Source organism: Salvia hispanica, chromosome 2 (assembly GCF_029641045.1).
Source record: "Salvia hispanica isolate PSC_SH4W2 chromosome 2, Shi_PSC_v1, whole genome shotgun sequence".
In the NCBI taxonomy this organism is placed as follows: domain Eukaryota; kingdom Viridiplantae; phylum Streptophyta; class Magnoliopsida; order Lamiales; family Lamiaceae; genus Salvia; species Salvia hispanica.
This window is the reverse complement of record NC_142693.1, coordinates 23,743,145-23,756,372: the sequence shown is the minus strand read 5'-3', so window position 1 is coordinate 23,756,372 and position 13,228 is coordinate 23,743,145. Positions and strand designations below refer to the sequence as shown.

Genomic DNA, 13,228 nt, shown 5'->3' with positions numbered 1-13,228 from the left:
GTCTATATTGATACAATTCAAAATTAAACATGGAGACTATATTTATACAATTCAAAAAAAAATTATTAACCCAATCTAGCATGCTAAGTTGGATTCGTATAGCTAACGAGCATTACTAAAGGAGCCTCAAACGAGTTTTTTCAAATACGAGCTTCGAATAGCTTGTGAGCGGCTTTATTCATCTAGAACTTTTATTATATGGAGTAGTTAATTAGTACTCCCTCCGTCCCACCGAAGATGACTCACTTTCTTTTTTCGTCCGTCCCAACCAAGATGATCCCTTTCTTATTTAGGAAATATTTAAAATACTCAATAATCATTTTACTCTCTTACTTTATTCATCTCTCCTACTTTTAAACACCCAACAACTTTTTCTCTCACTTACTTTTTTGCATCTCTCCTACTTTTAAACATCAACAACCTTTTATCTCTCTTACTTTATTCATTTCTTCTACTTTTAAACACCCAACAACTTTCTCTCTCCCTTTTTAAACACTTTTAAATTAACATGCATAAAATCTCTTATCGTCCCAAGAAGGGGTCATCTTCCTTGGGACGGAGGGAGTACGAAATAGAATCTAGCTTGAAAAATTTATGATATTGATAATAATCTGCCAAATGCATTCCAAGATTCAAACATATTTGTGTGTGCTTCTAGTGCTTAAGCTCAAATATAGTTATTACGACCTTAACTAAAATTGATTTTTATCAACCCTAAACAAAATATAACACATACTACAAATTACATTAATGATGTGTCATAATTTTTTTTGTATGTCAAGAGAAAAAGGGGCGACCGTTCAAAGGCGGCACGTGTTGGGGCCCATTTCTAGAACTACACTGATTTGCCCCACATGTCACGTAATTAACACATTACTAATCAGGATTTAGGAGTACTTTTTTTGGGGAAATTAATACTACTAATTAATTGCATACATTGTTTGTTGGCAGCAACCTGCCTACGTAGTAGTCTTGAAGACGTGGACACCACTCTGAAAATATAATTAATTCCTAGTACTATTTAATAGTAATAAATAATCACACTCGATTTTATTTGGGGAATTACTAGAGACCATTATTTTTAATTGAAAATATACTATTAAAATTAAAAAATTATCTACTTCTCATTTATTGCTTATAACACAGTATTTCTTTTAGATCTGCCTCATTCTATGGGATGAAAGGAGCAATAATTTTCCTCCATTTTAAACATAATTTATTAATTTTGTACATTACGTATGATCCAAGAATATATAATTGTCTTTCCATTTGTCATATATTTTGGCGTTGCTAGAGAAAAATAATGTGTTTTGAGGCTGCCCTAACCTCCAACTACTTTATACAAGTATTTTCTTAAATAAAATACACATTTATATTTAAATTGTTAAATATACGTACCCTTAGTGCTATTGCTCTAGCTATTTAATATTCAGTATAACCCTTTTTCTTATTGTCCTTGGTCCATATCTTTTCGTCTAGAACTAAATTACAATTTTATTAAAAATTAATAAAAGGAAAAGTCAGAAATAGTTTGAATTCATTGTTTTCTTAGAAAAGGACGAGAATGGTTGGGCCATAAACCTAATTTCATTATTAGTGGACGGCTCAAAATTTGGCTAAATAATACTATTATAAATATTATACTAAAAATGCAAAACAAATAGCCCTATTTTCAGTATAATATTTATAGCATCCTATTTCCAGTATAATATTTATAAAATATACCATAAATATTATACTGAATATAGATTTTGAAAATACATACTATTTAATTATTCTAGTTTCATAAAATAATCGAATGCTATAAAATAATCCACAATCATATACCATTTTACATTTAGACTAATAAGACATGTCTAAGTTGAGAACTTAGAATAAATATAAAATTTAGTTTAACTACTAGTAGTAGTTCTATTATATTTTGCCAGAAAATATGCCCCAAAACATGGTACAATTATCGTCAATTTTCTTGTGCATTCCACCCCCCTTCTAGAATATCACAAGACATATTTTGACACATATTCCATATAGAGTCTAGGTGTCTAAAATATAATCTTGTATTATGATTTTTTAAGGCACGATGCCAAGTATACAATTTGATATAATGTAACCCCATCACAATTATAGACAAATTGTGAAAATATTATTATTGTGTAGTTTCATGTAAATTTATAGACATAATGGATTACATTTGATATGACCCTTCCCTCCATCTAATAGACTTAATTAACTATATAGCGATCAATATATCATCAACTATTTTTAATATTCATCTCGTCCCACTTTGGCTCTAAGCTTTTCAACATGTTTATTAAAAAAATACTCCTTTCATCGGTTAACAAATGTCTTACTTTTTGACAACTCAAATTTTAAGAATTGTGAAGAAATGTGAGCATAAAATATCACTAGAATATAGATCAAATTTTGATATATTAACTTTATAAGAAAATATAAATAAATAAATGTGAGATAAATTTACTTACTTATACTAAAAATAACAAAAATGAAATAATACAAAAAATAACAAACATACTAAAATGATAAATTAACACAATCTCACCTTTTACATATGTTGGCCTAGCTACTAATAAAATGGAATACCCTATTTACAAATTCTATTTATTTACCAATAAAAAGATAATCTCACCATTAATCAATCTAGAAGAATTCCATATCCCTAAAAGCAACCATGAATACACAACAAACCTTACATTTTTTTAGTTAAATAACCACCAAATCATTTTCCCATAATCTCTCTCTCTCTCTCCAAACCATATATATACCCTCAAACCCCAAATTCACTCATCCAACTCCATCAAACCACCTCTCCCTCTCTCAAACATGGGATTTCAAGATTCTCTCCCCCAACAAACCCTCACACCAACAAATATCAAAGAAGAAGAAGAAGAATTAGAAGAAACAGAAACCCTCTCACTATGTGATCTCCCATTATACAGTGATCAAAGCCATGATTGGGATGATCAACACTCCTCCACCACCACCACCTCCTCCGACCAAGACTACTTCGAGTTCTTCAGCCAAGAACTCGTCTCCTCCGCCGCCTTCCTCCCACCGCAAAACATCATCTTCTGCGGCAAACTCATCCCCTACAAACACCTACCAACACCTAACGATAAAAACCAAATCACCCTCAACACCACCCAAACAGGCCCCAACAAAACTAGCCGTTGGCGGTGGAGGCTGAGTGGGACCACCAAATGTACAACAGCGGCGATGCAGAGGAGGGCGTACAACTCCGGCAAGCAGGTGAAGGTGAAGTGGTACTTTTTCTTATTCGGGGTTTCGAGATTTTCGCCGGTGGTTGAGCTGAGCGACATCAGGAGCAGGCAGAGCCGCCGCCGGACGTCGCCGCCGCCGCCGCCGTCGTCTCCGGTGATGTTTGGATTTGATGATGGTGAGGTGATGGGGGATCGGGGGTGGGGATTGTGGGGGCTGATTAGGGCCCTTAGCTGCGGCGGAGGGCGCCGGCCGACCGCCGTGGCCGCGGTGGCTGCGAGCTGAGTTCCGCCGGAGTAGTTAGATTAGAGATATTAATTCTTGTGCCTTAGTTGAAAACTTGAAATTTTCTTGAAATTTTGTCTATTATTTTTTCTTTTTTCTTTTATAAATCTATAAGGAATTGGAGATATTTAAAAAATGTGTTTTTTTAGTTATAGGGTACTAACATAAATTGACCAACCAACGATTCATATAAAATTCAACGTTACCTAATCCCTAAATTAATCCTTTGACTTTCCACTTATGTGACCTGGCTGTCATGTTGAGATTGCTAGGTGCAATTCACCTAGTTTATAAATTTTAGAGATGATTTATTAAAAACATACATATACTCTATTTTGATCAGTAGTATAAATCATAACAATAATGGTGGAAGTGGCACCTTTTCATTTTGTTGCAGAATAGACTCATTTAAAAAATTGATGAGAAAATTGAAAATGTATGATTTTTTTTTGACAAATTGCCATATAAAAGATGAAAGATTGATCGAATTTATTTTGTCCAATACGTTTCAAAGAATGAATTATAAATAATGAAGTTTATAATATTTGCAATTATCCGTCATCATGTATTTCACCTAAAGGAGACAAATGTGATACTTTCAAAAATTGCCGACTTCGTGATTTATAGTTAAGTTTATGAAAAATATGGGACAAACCAAAACTCGACCATCGTTTGTATGTTTGTCAATTTGCCCATTTTCCCAACTCACTTTTCAAATCATTAAAAGATTAGATGTCATTTTTGCTACAAAATTTAGAAGCAAGGCAAATTATTGCAACAATATGCAAAGAATATAGAGAGGAAGGAGAATGCACCCAAAATGTAGTTATAAGTCCACACTTTACTTCATAAAAGAGTCCAACTTAGTAAGGAACAAATGGACCAAATACACTAAGAAAGAGATTAGGGAAGGCAATAAGCAAACTCTCACTCTTTACTCACTCACCTAATCTCTCATCAACAGGTCTCTATGTACAGAAATGTACATACACAGTTTAAATTTTCATTCCACACAGAGATATACAGCAACTACGTTACCGATATATGGATTTCACCACGAAAGGGGTCACTGGGTCTTCAATATGTGCACGAAAATGCTTTACAACCGGGGGGTCAATTTGTTCACCGTTCAGTTAGAGAATGCAGTGTCCACAGCTTGCAGGATCGGACCAGTATCAAATCGGAAGTTTCTGAAGGTGCTCACTGGTTGAGCTTCAGGAAGGTGCACATCGGGTATAGTTTTACTTGGCTGGCGCTCGCCTGCTATTGATGGGATTCCACCATTACTGTTTTTAGCCTTCCATACGGTAACTGATTCAAATTTGAGACGAATTAATCAGCCAAAGTTTAATGAAGAGCACTAGTATCTCAGTCATCAAAACACACTAAATCAAGCTACATGAGAACGGAATGATAAATGTAACTGCAGAAGTGCTGCTGTACCACCATATATAAATAGTATATGCAAACATCGAAAAGCAAATTTTTGATATATGTACAATGATTTATCCACCTTCATAAGGGGAAGTTGCTTATGTTTAAAGATTAAATACGAGAGACATGGATTGTATTTATTGTTTAAAGCATGTTGTAATGTAAATTTCCAAAATTTATTTAGGGGAATAGCAGAAACTCTATTCACCAGAACAGTCCAAGATTTGTACAAAAGAGAAAATGAGGATATTTAAAACAGCGTGCTTTCTGGGAAGAAGTGGAAATGTAGCTGCACGTTTAAGGTACAAGTGAAAAAGGTATTGTTTGAGCATTTTACAATCGATAAAGCAATAAAGATTTACGATGATCAATGAGTGAGAATCATAACAGGAGAGACCGAAAAAGGACCTTTTGGAGGTTTGTTATACATAGTTGCTACTTGAGGGGGATGCTTTGAGATCCATGACTTCAAAGATCTGCAGAATAGAGTACCCCAATTCTTTAGAGCAGAAAAGATAAAAAAAGTTTCCAATATGATGATTGAAGAATAACTTACGCCAAAAAGGGAGCAACCATATAGAGCTTGAGCCCAGTGACCCCACGAGATATGACATCACCACTCGCTGATTGAAGCTCATCAAGCCGCTGCCATGCAATTTCCTGCAAATAGCCATAAAATAATAGCAAATATATTTTAAGGGACTATGATACAGAAAAAGTAAAGACTGATACAACAAGTAAAGAGACAAGGTATTTTCAGGGACTTCCTAAATTCAGATATTTCAGAAGGTGAATGACATACACTTATCTCTTTCTTAGTTTGTGGAGCAAAATAAGTGTCCTCTTTCACCCCAGAAACAATGTATAGCCTCACTCTCTGCTGTCCAAAAATCATTTCAATGTGGTCGTCTTCATTAAGGAGTTCTGAAACATCAAAACCTGTTTCCTCTAATACCTGAATCCATGAGACGAAATTAGAAGGAGCTAATACAAGAGTGTGAAGAATGCACAAAGAAAGGAACGAGTGATTGGAGGTTAATTAATCATAGCAGATGAATTTATGTTTCAAGGAAGATTGTAAGAACCCAGAGCATCAGACTAAGATGGTTGCCCTTGGAAATTATTCCTTTACTCCTAAAAGAGAACACAAAATGAAGTGGGAATATGTATTCTTATTCGGCCTATTTCAATGTGCAGCAATATAGGCAATCAGAGTAGTATTATAATTTGGCTATGAAAGAAAGAGCCCCAAGCAAAACATACCATCATTGATCATGCAAATGTCAATAGTTAACTTAAAATCATAATTCAGAACCCAATCATTCAAATTGAAATGATACGAAGACAGGCTTACTTCTCTAATGGCACACTTATGATCTTCCTCGTCTTTGTTCTTCTTTCCACGAGGAAAGCTCCAACTACTTCCTTTCCAGCCTTTGACTAGCAAGCACTGCAAACAGAAAATAATGCAAAATCTTAAAATAGGCTTAAGTACAATAAGCTGAGTTCACCTCTTTATGCAGAGAGGGAAACGGCACCTTTAGATATTTAGCACCCAAATTTAATATATATGTCTCCGGAGGATTTTATGTCATCATTAAATTATAGGGTTATATCATTAAAAATTTCAAATGAGATATTACATTACTCAGCAGGAGTAGTACCCTGAAGAAAAAAAATACTCCATATATTAAAAGAAAACATATTTACTATTCCTACTTCAAGGCTGAACAGTTTTATAGAGCATGTATAAACACATTAGTGAAAAAAACCCATCAATTGAGATATCCAGGCTTCCCTTTTTAATTAAACAGGTTGACTAAGCATATAAATCCTAACAAGGTATGTCATATAGATAAATTCTGATAACAATTATGAGTGATGACCTCACCCGTTCATAAGTCTCATCAAGAATAATGGCCCCGGTCACTGGAACTCGAAATTTATAGGATGTGAAGTCCTTAAATATGTCATCTATATGAGGTACATATGGTTTGAGAACATCACAATTGTTAAACACTGGAACCGGTTAAGGATAACTGCACACCGTATATTAGACAAAGAAACTTAAAGTTTCTTCATGCTTATTTATAAGCACACATATATGGAGTCAAAACTATTAGCACCTATTCCTACTTAGAAAAAAAAGAATGAATATGAAAAGCTGATGAGCAAATGACAACCAGGTAGTAACGAGTAGGTAAAACTCAGTACAACAAAACAAATTTCGACCCTCTTCAACATTTGAACAAATAAACAAAACCCAGGAATTAGTGAATTAGACACTGAGGTAGGTCTTAAAGGATACATAAGGTAGTAAATTCCTTCAAAGTCAATGACTTCAGTGATGGGTTCTTTTCAACAGAGTTATCTTCATAAAACCAGTGCGCGTATTCCACTAGAAACAAAATCCTCTCAAAAGACTGCTGGTCTTCCTTGGGAACATTTAGAACAAACCGACTGCAGAACAACCACAAAACCAGTCAAGAAACTAAAAATCATAATACAAGCTCACTATCGTAAATCAAAAAAGGACCAATTGATAGGTCTCAGTGATCTCTTTCTAGACACCACCATTTTTCTATTTCATCCCAAATTAGTCAAATCCACATTGTTTAGCATTGTCACCGACACGATGAAGGGAAAAACAGAAGATTCAATGTATGTCACTACCTCTTGAATCATAGTTTCGTTACTCCTCATCTAAATCAACAGAGGTCAAAGAAAACACTACATTCAACAGTACATAATAGACACCAACAGTTTCCCTACAATATCTCAATGACTTCATCTTTCCACTCAACCAAAATAACAGGAAACAACACAGTTTCACTTAAAAACACCCAAATTCATCAAATAGTCCAACAAAACCCTTCAAATCTCACTCACAAAACTCCTATTAAAAAAAATCACAAAATCCATTCCTCAATCTCTAACCACAACTAGCATCACTTCATCTTCCAATACGCAAATTGCAGTTTTTACTGACTTTAACTCAATGTTCAATTCCGCATTCAGCTGTGCAACTTGCTGTTAGCTCTTCTAATACTCAATCCCTAGCTACACCAACTCTTCCTATCGAGTTTTCCCCAACAAAACTGAATCAGTAGAAATCGAAACTAATTTGAAGAAACGATGAAGTGAATCAATGCGGAAATACCTGCAGAGATCGTCGAGAAGTTCCTGAGGAGGGAGGATATTCTTTGTAGGACCACTCGAGGATCGATTGAGCCCGCCTGACATTTTTCTTTCTCTCCTCAAACACTCACCACTGTGTGTATTCTATGAGAGAGGCGTCATACGGTTTATACAAGTTGCAGAAAACGGTGTCGTTTAACAATTTCTTGTTTTCTTTAATCTTTTTTCTCTATTTTGTTTGGTTTTTAACTTTTTTTTAATGTAAATATTCAATTTTATCCATCGTGTATTTTGAAAGGGTAATTGAAAAGAATAATATTTTAATTTAAGATAATGTATCATAAAAGCTTTCATTTCCAATTTGCCATTATATGGTATTTCAATATCTCCTACCAAATGTAATTATCGAGATACTTTTAATCCAAAATTGAAATGTAGTACATGTTAATTTTCATTTAACAATGGTTTGACAAAATCGAATATCTATCCTAAATTTTCTTTTTACTTTGGGGAGGTTTTTTCTTCTGGAAAAAGATTATAAATAATTATATGTATTGATATTTTTTTTGACTTTTTAAAATTGCGGACTATAGATTTTTTTAAAAAAATTAATAATGTTTTCTATTTACCTTGCGATTGTGATGACTTGAGCCCTTCAAAACATCTAACCGACTAAGCTATGCTTCATTGACGAATTTGGGATCGGAATGTGGGCGTCAAATTTTAAAATTTACTATAAGTGGCAAATATGTGAGTGGCCAATCTAGAGAACTAGTGCCTCAAACCAAATAACTCCCCAATAGTAATGGCAATGATAGTAACGGCATTACTTTAAATTCAATTGATTTATACTAATTTATGCAATCATTATAATATAATTAAATTAATTCAAATTAGTGCCTCAATCCAAATAACTTCCCAAATAGTAATGGCAATGATAGTAACGATACATTACTTTAAATTCAATTGATTTATAGGAACATATATTAAAATATCAGTATTATTTAATTATTCATAAATTATACTCTTTTTAAATAGAGTTGTAACGGCAGTGACTTATTATATTTGAATATAGTTAGAGATTGCAAATATTTAAATTCATACCCTAAATTCATAAATATTCATATTCATACCCAGAATTTATAAATATTCAAATTAAGGACAAAACTCGCTTTTTATATATGTATAGATTTGGATCGGGACTAACAAAGCATAACCCAACCACATAATTTATCAAGTTAGGAGATATCGGGCCGAATTGGTGAACACGGGCCAATATGGCCCGGCCCGATCAAAATCGTGCCAGAAAATACGTCGCTGTATATGACATTGGACCCAACTACTGAATCTTAAGAGGATCCGCGATGGAGGCTAGCGGCTGATCGGCTAGCCTATCCGCTAGCCTCCATTGCGGCCGGCGAGAACAATTTAGGCTAGCCGATCGACGAGCTCTAGCCGATTTGCGGGCGCTAGCCGTCATTGCAGGCTCAAAATCGGCGAGCGACCAACTAGAATTTTTTTTTTTAAGTTTTCGAAACTCATACGTGAATGGTGTGCGGCAATTGGGTCCGAGTGTGTGGAAGTAGGAGGATTTTTTTTATGTATTTTTTAATTTAAAAAAAATGATTACATTTTCCCGTATTTGTGTCGTAAATTTAGTTTCGTATTTGCGTGATTGTAATTTATAATATGAATTTGTTATTTTGTTTATTGTGGCTAGTCCTAGTGCTAGTCCAATTTCTATTTCACTATTGTGCAATTGGGTGTCCTAGTGATGTGACAGGTAGTTTCTAGTCCTTGTAGCAAAAAGGTGATGCGGTCACCCTGGCCGCCCCCACACCCCGGCCCGATAGTTTGTGAGGGGGTTCAATCAGGGTACACAGCGGCCCGTTAGAGAGGAGGCCTTCAACCCACTGTCCTGACAGGAGCCCATCTCCCAAGGCCTCACACTTGTGCCTGAGAGATGGAAACTCCCACACGCTAGTAGTGGGATTCGAACCCAGCTCCTTGTAGCAATATCTGCTCCCCCGGAACCAACTGCGCTAGGCCCCTGTGGGCAGATAGTTTCTAGTCCTGATAATATGGTAGGAGTTGTTTAGAGCATCCCCATCCGTGCTCTTAGCTAAGAGCACGGAGGTGGGCCCGGACCCACTTTTACTCCTTGTCCTTAGCTAAGAGCACAACACCCACATCCGTGCTCTTAGCTAAGGACAAGCTCAAGGGTCCCACCATTCTATTATTCAATTTAAATACTCCAATTATTAAAAACATTTCTACATTATAAAAATACATTAAAAAATAAAAATTACATAATTAAAATCCTAAAAAATAAAAATTACATAATTAAAATATTAAAAAAAAAATACATAATTAAAATCCTAGAAAATAAAAAATACATAATTAAAATCCTACAAATTAAAAATTACACACGTGGAAGACTAGTCCTCTATCCCCAATTGCCTCTTGAGACCCCGGATCATTTGCTCATATGTTGCAAGTTGATCCGGAGTCATCCGAGATGTATCGTTCATATAGAGTTGACTCAAGATGGCCCACAACGTGTTGTTCGGGGGTGGATGAGGCATAAAGGGAGCGGGGGCGACGGGGGCGGGGGGCCGGGGTGGGGGCGGATGGAGTCGAGACGCGACGGCGATGGCGGTTGGCTGCCGCCTTCTTCCTTCCTTGCGGGCGGGAACTGCTCGGGCCAGCGTCGGGGCTACCCAAGTTAGCTCCGGCAAGCTGGGTAGCCACATCATCGGAGACGCCGTCGGATAGGGCAACCGACCTGGACCGTTTGCTGGAGGAGCTGGAGGAGGATGCTGCTATGCCGCCCCTATACTTCGGATGTTGGCGCCCCTCCTGCCAACAATCGAGGTACTTGAACGGTTTGTACTCCTCCCGTTGGTATGCCGCCAAGGCGGCAGTGATGATGTCGAGCTCGTTTGTGCCGCTCCCCACCGACCGCTCTTCCTGGAGGTAAATCCCCTGGAACTTCCCGACTGCCTCGTTGCATCTGTAGATGCAATTGCGAACCATACTATCATTGCGATAGATGGTTCCCGCCGGCCGGGTTTCATTGTAGAGGCGAGTGATACGCCACCAATAAGTTTTCCCGGTTTGGTTCGTGCCGACGTCCGGATCTTCGGAGACTGCCAAGTAGGCTTTGAACATCGCCATCATCTCACCCGGAGTGTACGGGGTGCGGGTGTCACGAACAGGAGGAGTAGGAACAGAAGTAGGAGTAGGAGTAGAGTTGTTGCTCCTTCCTGATTCGGGTTCGGGAGCCCACCCGAACCCGGGGGCGTTTAGGTCGTGCAACGGGTAAGGACGGTAGCCACCCGAAGCTTGCGAACCTTGAGTTTGAGGAGGGGCCGTAAATTGGGTTTCTGGACTATATCCGGCCTCGGAGTCGAACCAATCGTGGTTCCAACCGCGATTGCCGGAGGGGTGATCGCCGGAGCCGGACATTGTGTAGTGTGGTGGGAATTTAGATGATAGAGTATGAGGAAAAAGTATGAGAGAATGTAGATGATGATAGAATAGATAATAGATGAGAATGTGATTTTTTTTGTGTTGGAGTGGGGGTATTTATAGATGAAAATGTGAATTTTGGGGGAAAAAAATTGAAAAATAAATTAAAAGTGGGTAGAAAACGGATATATTTTTTTGGGAAGTGGGAAAATAATTTTTTTTATTTAAAAACATTTTTTAAAATAAATTTCAAATTTTTTTAAAAATAAAAAATAAAAAAACGAAATTGCCAACGGCTATGCCGTTGACCAATCAGAAGCTGTCACGTAATGGTGCTCAGCGGCTCGGACGTGCTCTTAGCTAAGAGCAGCGCCGTGCCGCTGGCACGGACGGACGAGGCTCAGCGGCGGATGGACGGGCGAGTGCTCAGCGGCACGGACGGACGAGCAGCGGTTTGAGCACCGCTGCGGATGCTCTTAGTTTCTAGTCCAACCGATGCTCTAAGAGCATCCGCAATGGTCGGCTAGCGACCGGCTAGCCGATTCTTCGCGCTGGCCGGTCGGCTAGCCGAACCATTGTAAGCGGCCAGCGGTATACCGGCCAGCCGATCGGCGTGGGCTGGCCGATGCGCTAGCCGATCGGCTAGCCGCCATTGTGGCTGCCCGATCGGCCAGCGCCGATTTTTGTTTTGTTTTTTTTTTTTTTTTTTACAAACCTATATAAACGCGATTTTCGTTTCATTTTCATTTGCACCACTTGTTTTAACGAGTTTTCTCTCTCTCTAACTTTCTGTACAAGAGCATCATCGCGCGATGAGTAACGCGGATGGTAGCGGTGGTGGTAGTGGTAGTGGTGGGGATGCTGAGGAGTACGAACGGAGGATGAACGAGGCTATGAATGCCTACATGAACCGCGAGATGGAGCGGTACATGCGTAGGGTGGAACAGCAGGCGATACCTCGCCCTCCACGAGTTGTCCACCACCGAGCAGTGATTGATCGGGATCACGTAGCTGCATATCAGCGGCTGTACGACTACTACTTTTCAAAGAACCCGCGGTTTCCCACCAACATGTTCCGGCGGCGTTTTAGAATGCGCAGGGAGTTGTTTATGCGCATCGTTGGGGCATTAGAGCGTCAATATCTGTGTTTCCGCTTCAGGCACGATGCGGCTGGCAGACCCGGCCACACCCCTATTCAAAAGTGCACGGCGGCAATCAGGCAGTTGGCCTACGGAGGCGCGGCAGACATGTGGGATGAGTACCTCCACATCGGTGAGTCGTCAGCCCTGAAATGTCTGAAGGAGTTCTGTGGGGGCGTGATAAGCGTTTTCGGTGAGCAGTACCTTCGAAGCCCTACTCCCGAAGATTGTCAGAATTTGATGCAGATGCACGGGGAGAAGCATGGGTTCCCCGGGATGTTAGGCAGCATAGATTGTATGCATTGGGAGTGGAAGAACTGTCCGACTGCCTGGAAGGGGGCCTACACGACCGGCTACAAGTCAAAGAACCCCACGATAATCCTCGAGGCCGTAGCTGATTACCGGCTGTGGATCTGGCATGCGTATTTTGGGGTAGCCGGGTCGAACAACGACCTCAACGTCCTAAACTCGTCTCCCCTCTTCAACGAGAAGTGCCAGGGCGTCGGTCCAGCCGTCTCATTTGT

The 13,228-nt window shown here is 38.5% G+C and overlaps 2 protein-coding genes across 2 annotated transcripts; one reads left to right on the top strand and one right to left on the bottom strand.

The window, feature by feature from the left end:
• Positions 1 to 2,841: 2,841 nt before the first annotated feature.
• Positions 2,842 to 3,522, top strand: LOC125189669 (uncharacterized). Its single transcript, XM_048086925.1, has one exon. The coding sequence runs from the start codon at positions 2,842 to 2,844 to the stop codon at positions 3,520 to 3,522; it is 681 nt and encodes a 226-aa protein (XP_047942882.1).
• An 823-nt stretch (positions 3,523 to 4,345) lies between these two features.
• On the bottom strand, positions 4,346 to 8,252 carry LOC125203794 (mRNA-decapping enzyme subunit 2-like). The gene is made up of 8 exons (XM_048102284.2): positions 8,117 to 8,252; positions 7,265 to 7,416; positions 6,848 to 6,975; positions 6,311 to 6,406; positions 5,759 to 5,911; positions 5,513 to 5,616; positions 5,365 to 5,432; positions 4,346 to 4,833 (listed from the first exon to the last, which is right to left on the bottom strand). The coding sequence occupies exons 1-8, from the start codon at positions 8,197 to 8,199 to the stop codon at positions 4,652 to 4,654; spliced, it is 966 nt and encodes a 321-aa protein (XP_047958241.1). The 5' UTR covers positions 8,200 to 8,252; the 3' UTR covers positions 4,346 to 4,651.
• Positions 8,253 to 13,228: the final 4,976 nt, after the last annotated feature.